The following is an 8,295-nucleotide window of genomic DNA, read 5'->3' on the forward strand; positions in this document are numbered from 1 at the left end:
TCTAAGACCACCAGCTGGAGTCTGCATGCTGCTGCTAACACAGGGGTAGCTCTTCAGGTGTTTCATTCTGTGCCTGCTAACTAGGCCTGATTTGGTTATTCACAGCATGATTTGGTTATTCAGCTTTATACCATCAGGAAAAACTGGGTGCAAAAGAGAAAACCCCCGTGAGAGAGAGAGAGAGTGTGTGACCTGCAAGCTGGGGTAGCCCCTTCCCTGTCCATCCATCTGCAAAGGTCAGCAGCCTCTGCAGAAGCTTGCAGCACCCCCAGTCAGATTCCGTCCCAGGACTCCACCCATGTCTGCTGGGGCAAAATGTTAGAAAGCAACCAATACAAGCTCAAAGGGCTGCACCTCCCAAAAAGAGATGAGCAGGAGCAGAGGAAGAGGAGCTGGGAAAGCAGCGCTGCTGCTCAGCATCACAACAAAGAGCAGCTTCTCCAGACACTGATGGCTCAAAAGATTACCAGTTCCAGCCTGCCTTTGCTCATCCACCTAGCCTGTACTCCTTTGAACTGTAACCTCAGGAAAAATAAGTAAATTGTCCTGAGAGTGATCTAAAAAGTAAAAGCAACTTCACTGTGGAAAAAAAGAAAAAATACCCTGAATGTGACTCCGTACCCTTTCTCCATTTAAATGCATTTAAAAGAAATTAATTCTGTGTCTCAAACAGAGGGTTCTAAGACTTCCTCCTCATTCCTGCTCTATGAATTATGGAAGCAGAAAGTGCATTTGTATTTATTTGGTTTAGTTTCAAAGAATTAAAGGTAAGGTCTTGTATAATTTTGTTCATTAAAAAAAAAAATCAGGGCTGCAATTTCATTGTGATAGTTCAGCTCAAATATAAAAAAAAAAAAAACAACAAGCCAACAAACCAGAAACAGATACCTCACCATCCAACCCCCTAAGAGGAATGCTGTTCTTATCACAAAATACTTGGTAAGTGAATTGCACACCTCAATGAAAAGGAAAGAATAGAAAGAATGTCACGTGAAATGCCAAAATACTTCTGATTTCTCATCACTTGGCCTTGGAATTCTCCTGTGGTTCATAAAAATAAACTAGTCTATACCTGGACTTGAACTTTTCAATACAGCCTAAAGTATTAAGCTCAAAAATCTCCTTTTGGGGCCTAAGCAGCTCTTAAGAGTATCATCAGCTTTGAGTTTTTGCAATTTATAAAACAAACCAAAACCACAGGCCATGAAGGAAGCTCTGGATAGCATTCTGCCAAGGAAGTTTGTGCCACTGAAAAAGAGCTGTCAGCAGTGCAGTGAAAAGGCAGCACAGAAACAGCCTCTGCATCACAGGAGACCACAGTTACTACATTTTAAACTTTAATTATGTGATGAGCTTGTTGCAGAAGCTATAGAGGACCTCCTGCATCCCTGCTCTGTGGGGAAGGGAGTGGAGAGGGGAGCAGCTGAACTCCTCTCCAATCTGCTGTTCCAGTGGTGCTGCTGAGGGCTCCTGGTCTGCAGGCACAGTCGGCTGGAGGAGATGTGCCTCCACCAGGGAGGAGGTGTCTGAAGGAGCCATGTGCCACCTTCTCCCATTGCTTCCCCAGAGGGAAATGCTGCCTGCTGAGCCTGCACTTTGGTCCTGTCACCATCTGCAGCTGTTGAACTCATGCAATCCTCCTCAGCCCTCTTTCTAAAGGAGGAGGAGAGGAGGGGATGGGGTTCAGTGCCTAGTGGTGCCAGAGTGAAGGAACCTGATTTGCTTCACTGCCCTGCTGTACAGCCTCAGGCCAGGCTCTCGATTCCTTCATGCCAGAGCATTCTCATCTTTAAAATTAGATAAGAGCTCCACCTTCCTCTGCAGGATGCTTTAATACCCTGGGAGGTAAGGCGAAAGGGTGCCTGCCTTCATTGCCTTCTGGGATTCAGCACAGCAGGGCCCAAACTTTGCTTCAGATACAGCACTACAAACTTTTGAAGCCTTGCCAGCAGCTTCCTGGGTTTGCAGACAGACTAAACCCAAATTCCTGAGGGTTAAACTCGAGATGCAGCCACGTGATTTTTGAATGCCATCTTTTTAACCATGGACCATACACACACACCCCATCTAGTAGGTATATCCTACCAAAATCAAGCGTTTGCCTTCTTAATCTTAATTGTACTTGTACTGCTTCCAACCAAACTGCCAGCATCTTCATCCTCTCCCTGGCAATGCTGCCTTGGGGGCTTCACTGGGGAGGCAGAGGCAGCTTTCCATCCGCAGAGATGTGGCCATGGAAAGATGGAACGATCACCTTGCAATTCCATTGCACAAAGCCAGGCTGGGATGCCGGATAGATACAGGCAGTCAGACAAGTCGGAGCAGCTTGACCTGTGGGGAGCATAAGATGCCTCTTCACATCACAACCTGCTCTTCCTGTACTGCTCTTTGCCAAAAGAAAATAGGCACAAAGACATTCTCATAGAAAACACATGTAAAACAAGATGAAAACTGAATGGGAAAGGCAAGGAGCCACCGGTAAAGGAGTTGGACACTTTCTCACTGCCTCATGAATGCCTTTGCTGCACCTGATTCTTCAGAAGACAACAAGGAGTGGTCTGTTCTTCCAACTCTCTCCCAGCATGATGAAAACAACAAGGCTCCTTCTCCTAGTCTCCTGAAGGGTTTTTTAAAATTTTGAACCTCCCAGAGTCAAAGCTGAATCACAGTGTCCTGTTTCACATCCCCTTCCTGCTTAACACCCTGTTATTCTGGGGCAGTGTGAGCTGTCAGGGGTGTCCCAGAGTCCTGACCACCCCCTTTGCTCAGGTCATTTTGTTGTCTTACAGGACTGCCTCTGCTGGACCCACCCTCCTCTGAGCCAGAGGGGATGATGCTTTCAGCCACAGCCACCCCACGGAACACAAAAGCTGCACACCTCGGGAACAGCCTGCCATCAGCACACCCTCTCCTCTGCACAGAGCACGGCCATCCAGCATTTCTGACACATCCTGAGAGCAGAACACCTCGCCCTTGGAACTGGCAGTGCCAGGCTTTGCCGTTGGGCAGGAATATGCAGCTTTAAGGCAAGGTGGCTGTGGTCAGGAAGCAAATCCAGCCAGTCACCATCAGCCCTATCTGGCGTGCCCTCATTGCAACACGCAGCGGCCAGCTCGGTTTGGGATCCTTTGACCTGCAGCAGCACAGGAAAGGCACGCTGGCAGCAGGAGCAGGATCCCTGTGATCTCCAGCTGCAGGAATGCTGGCGGTCGGGGGTCCCTCTGCCCACTTCCTCGGGGACAGGAGGCTGCACGTCACACACCACCACCGTAATTAGCTGAATTACGCAGCCAGAGCAGGGGCAGGATTTCTTCCCCAGGACTGATCCTTGCCTGGAAATGCAGGAGAAGCCTCACAGGCACTGCCCACCCCGAGCCTGCTACTTTAGGGGAAAAGAGGACATGAGGCTACACAACTGCTCCCTCACTGCTCGGAGCGCCCCGGCTCCGCTGTTTCCAACAGCAGAATGGCAGGAGTTAGGCTGCAGCGCCAGGACTCCGCTCTGTCCCACTGACTGGAACACAAACCTTACCCAGGCAAAAACCTTCTCCGCACGGCACACTGATTTTATTTGCTCTAAAACTCCCTCGGAAGGCACAGATCAGCCTTCTGCTTTGAGACAGTTTTCTTTCTCTGCCCATTTTTCTAATGGTTTTCTTCTAATAGTTTTCTAATCACTTAGAAAAGCCTAGGTCCGTGAACCCTGTGATGCAGTGAAAATCAGTGCCCTAACGCTGCGTTTTATTACTATTTTTCCCATCTTCTAATTTTAATCGGCGCTCCGAGACCGATCCCGTTCCCATCAAAGTACACAGCAAGCTCGCATTAAAATCTGGCTCAGCTAGTATTTTAATAACACTTAGACATTCCCGTCCTTTGCATATTTCATCTGCAAAGCGCTTCACAAACATGAATTTCCTAATTACAGGCGGATGATTTACTAAAACTGGAAATTCCTCACTAGTTCTGGCTTTCCCTTTGAAGCTCCAGGATTCGCTCTTGTCCCTCGGCACTTTGGAAGGTCCCCGACGCCGCTCGCTCGCTCGCTCGTTCACGGCACAGGCAGGGCACGGAGAAGGAGGGCGGACAGGAGCCGACGGCGACCTGCCCCGAAGTGTCCGCGCCGGCGGATCTCTGCGCGGGCCGCGGGCCGTGAGCCGCGGGGCGCCCAGGCGGGGACAGCGAGTCCCGGGGAAGCGCGGGCAGCGGCCGGCACCGCGGCGGCTCCCGGCGCACCGGGCCGGCCCCCCCGCCCCCGGCGGCCCCGCCGCACCGGGCAGGAAGGGGTGGGGCGGCCGGCGGAGCGCACGGGCGGGGTGCCGCGGACGGGGAGGGGACGGCAAGGCATCCCGGCCGCGCCGGAGCCGGGCGGACGGGCAGCGCCGCTCCTCCGCCGAGCGCTCCCCATGGAGCGGCTGCCCGGCCAGCGCTGAGCCCGCGGCCCCGGCCGCCCGCCCGCAGCCGCCCCCGATGGAGCCCGAGGAGCGGAAGATCTCGGTGTGGATCTGCCAGGAGGAGAAGCTGATCTCCGGGCTCTCCAGGCGGACCACCTGCTCGGACGTGGTGCGGGTGCTGCTGGAGGACAGCCACCACCGGCGGCAGCGCCCGGCGCCGCCCGAGCCCGCCGGCGGGATGCTGTCGGGGCCGCCGCACTCCTACTGCATCGTGGAGAAGTGGCGCGGCTTCGAGAGGATCCTGCCCAACAAGACGAAGATCCTGCGGCTCTGGGTGGCGTGGGGGGACGAGCAGGAGAACGTGCGCTTCGTGCTGGTGCGCAGCGAGGCTTCGCTGCCCAACGCCGGGCCGCGCAGCGCCGAGGCGCGGGTGGTGCTGAGCAAGGAGCGCCCCGGCCGCGGCCTGGGGGCGGCCCGCGCCAGCCTGGCGCTCACGCAGGAGCGGCAGCGGCGGGTGGTGCGGAAAGCCTTCCGCAAACTGGCCAAGATCAACAAGAAGCGGCAGCAGCCGCTGGCCCGGGAGGTCTCGGCGGCGGAGAGGATGGAGACGCTGGTGCACCTGGTGCTCTCGCAGGACCACACCATCCGACAGCAGATCCAGCGGCTCCGCGAGCTGGACCGCGAGATCGACAGGTACGAGGCCAAGATCCACCTGGACCGCATGAAGCGGCACGGCGTCAACTACGTGCAGGACACCTACCTGGTGGGCACGGGCGAGCCCGAGCCGGGCCGGGAGCCGGGCCAGCCCGCCGCCGGCCGCCCCGAGGAGGACTACGCCAGGAAGTGCGAGGAGGTGCTGCAGCTGCAGGAGCAGCGGGCGCAGCAGGAGGAGCTGCTGGAGCACCTGGCCGCCGAGATCCAGGAGGAGCTCAACGAGCGCTGGATGAAGCGGCGGCGGGAGGAGCTGGAGCTGGCGGCGGGGCCCGGGCTGGCCGACACGGACTGCGACACCACGGAGCTGAGCGGCGGCGAGGGCGAGCTGCACCTGGAGCACGAGCGGGTCAAGACCCAGCTGAGCACCAGCCTCTACATCGGCCTCAAGCTGAGCACCGATCTGGAGGCCGTCAAGACCGACCTGGACTGCACACAGCGGGCGTGGGAGGACAAGGAGCGGGAGCTGCAGCGCCTGCTGGAGACGCTGGGCACGCTGGACGTGGCGGAGGCGGCGGCGGAGCCGCGCGGGGCGGCGGGCGGGGGGCGGCCGGCGGCGGCGGCGGGGGGCGGCTGGGTGGAGCAGGCGCGGGCGCTGCGCAAGGACCGCGCCGACAACGACGAGGACTCGGACACGGGGCTGAGCTCCATGCACAGCCAGGACTCGGACTCGCTGCCCGTCTGCGAGTCCCTCGTGTAGCGCCCGCCCGCCCCGCCGCAGCCACCCCGGGCGGGTGCCGGGGCAGAGGGCGGCGGAGGACTGCGGGCAGGTGAGGAACCTCCCGGCGCAGGAGGCAGTCACACAGAGGAAACATTTTAATTCGAGCTCTGGAGTTTGAACTTGTTCTGACTAGTCGTCCGCGGGCAGCGTTTAGGCTGGCTCGCCGGTACTTTTATCTAAGGAAGAGAAAACCCACGGCGTGTTTGTGTTTCATTCACGTCTGGGATTGCTCGCTCCCTGAATCCTGCCGCTTGCTTCCCTCCGAAGCTTCTCTTGCCGGGCCTTTTAATCCTCCGGCTGCCCACGATCTCCCCGCTGGAGTCCGGGGCTGCTCCGGGTGAGCCCTTCCCGGGCAAAGGGGCAGGACGCGCTCCCGAGCGGGGATCAGCATCTCCCGGACGGGTTCTCGGCGTCGCAGAGTCAGATGGAGGCTTCTGGTGGGTTACACTGGGCTCTACCGGCCGTCACAAATACACCCGGCCCCTTCACAGGCAAAAAGTCGCTCCAGCAAACACCAAAGATGCTGATCGTTTAAACACTGCGGAGGGAAAGAGGCGCCGCTCCTACTGACACTGGGATCTCCCAGGGCGCCAGCTTTTGGACGGTACTGCAGTTCCTTTTGGCAACGAAAAGGGGTGATAAATCGCTTCCTTTTTTTCTTTTTGTGATCAACAAACTAAATCAAGATATAGGTTAACATGTATTAACTCTGCTCTGCGTAATGCTTTTCCTTATGCATAGATAAGAGTGCTTTGTTTAAAGGCATACTAAGAAATCTGTTAGTATCTGCAGTCGTTTGACAGTCAGGAAGGCAATTAGCAGTGCCTGTATGTACACAGCCTTCAACTACATTTTTTCACTGGGCTAGCTGATCTTTGGCTCAGCTTGGTTGTAGATAAACAAAGCACAGAATCAGGTCGAGCTACCGTTTTTAATAGCATAGTTCAGATCAGGCCAAGAGATGCAACGATAGAAGCATGACTCAAGCCCTACCTGCACTACAGCTTAATCTTTTCAGTTATTCCAGTACAACAAAAAAGCAGCCATCAGCTGTGACACGCATTTCACTTAACTGCCAAGTCTTCCTCTGCAGCTTAACTCTTGCCCAAAATATATGGTCTGCTCTTGCAGTAAGAGACATTCAGGATTCTTGTGTTCCAGAATAATTGCAGAACTATTTCAAAGCAGTGAGAGACCAGAGAATGTTGAGTCGGGTCCCACTGATGACGTTAACTTTTAAAAACTTCTGACGTTATTATTTATGTAAGATTATTTATAAAAGTTTTCATTTAACAATAAGAAATGGTATAAAAAAAGGGGTACACCAATTCTTTATTTTCATTAAAAACCTCGCAGCCTTCTCACCCAAAGACTGCATTCATGCTTGCAGTGTTCTTGTTGGTAAGAGTTCTGATGGACATCAGAGGATTAGGTTCAGGAGCTGCTCAGTTTGGAAGCAAGCAGAGAAATACTGTCTGTGGATTTGCAGAGGCTGTACAATTTTCTATATGCTATGACTCTTGAGAAATGTTATTTCACTGATTGGGTCTCAGTTGTAACAAACTGGTTTATTTTAAACACTGGCTATATAATTTTTTTTCATATTTAGTCAACCTTGGAAAATATTTAAGAACTTATTTTTAGAGCTAATAAAACTCTTAATAAGGCTAAACAAGTGTTCCCAGTTGAGTGTGATTTAAAAATCGTGCCAGGACTGAGATTCTGTGGTGTTACCCTGCGTGCAAAGCAAAGAGAAAGATACCCCAAGGGCTGATGGCATCGTCCCTTCACTCTCTGAGGGCACAAGAGGCTCCCTCAGGTGTGAGTAGCAGTGCACTGTCCTCAGCTCTGGCTGCTGCAGGGGCAGCGCAGTGGCATTTAGAAGCATCAGCACACGTCCAGAGTGAGGAGTTTGGATTTTTGTGGAAGCAGAGCCGAGGAACAGCTGGGGGCAGGGGAGCCCCACTGCTGGAAGGGCTGGGTGGTGCAAGGACCTGCTCACAGCTTCCCCAGGCACAATGTGAGCCATAAACCCGAGATGGCTTTGTGCAAGCTCTCCATTACCACAGAGCCAATAAAAGGGAGCAGTTTAGGAATGAGCTGCACGAGGCTGCACATCCCTGAGCTGCTGACAGGGGAGGCATCAGGCAGCACCAGGCGCGGGCAGGCAGGGATTCAAAGCTGTGAAGCAGAGTCTGCCTGCTCATCCTCAGCTGGGACAACCCATCACATCTGGACAAACCCACTTTTGCTGTAGGCTGCTGAGGGCTGTGTGCTGCTGGCTCCTGGCTTCTCCTCAGCCCAGGTGAGGTGATGGCCCTGCAGAGCTGCTGGTCCCTGCACCCCGTGAGGACAGGGCTGAGGCACTGCAGGTGGCACTGCAGCCTCAGGGGCTTGGTGGGAGCCAGACTGAATTCCCAGGGGCACCTACTGGACTGTGTTCTCACATCGTGCAGGTGAAATCTGGTA

The 8,295-nt window shown here is 54.6% G+C and overlaps 1 protein-coding gene across 1 annotated transcript; it reads left to right on the forward strand.

Annotated features, from left to right (window-relative positions):
- The first annotated feature begins 4,429 nt into the window (after positions 1-4,429).
- Positions 4,430-7,501, forward strand: RASSF10 (Ras association domain family member 10). Its single transcript, XM_050975611.1, has one exon. It carries the CDS (start codon positions 4,471-4,473, stop codon positions 5,803-5,805), a length of 1,335 nt encoding a protein of 444 aa, XP_050831568.1. The 5' UTR covers positions 4,430-4,470; the 3' UTR covers positions 5,806-7,501.
- Positions 7,502-8,295: the final 794 nt, after the last annotated feature.

The sequence above is a fragment of the Serinus canaria genome, chromosome 5 (genome assembly GCF_022539315.1).
Source record: "Serinus canaria isolate serCan28SL12 chromosome 5, serCan2020, whole genome shotgun sequence".
NCBI lineage: Eukaryota > Metazoa > Chordata > Aves > Passeriformes > Fringillidae > Serinus > Serinus canaria.

Excerpts from the sequence above, each read along its gene's own strand:
- RASSF10 (XM_050975611.1), top strand. The coding sequence starts at position 4,471 with ATGGAGCCCGAGGAGCGGAAGATCTCGGTGTGGATCTGCCAGGAGGAG.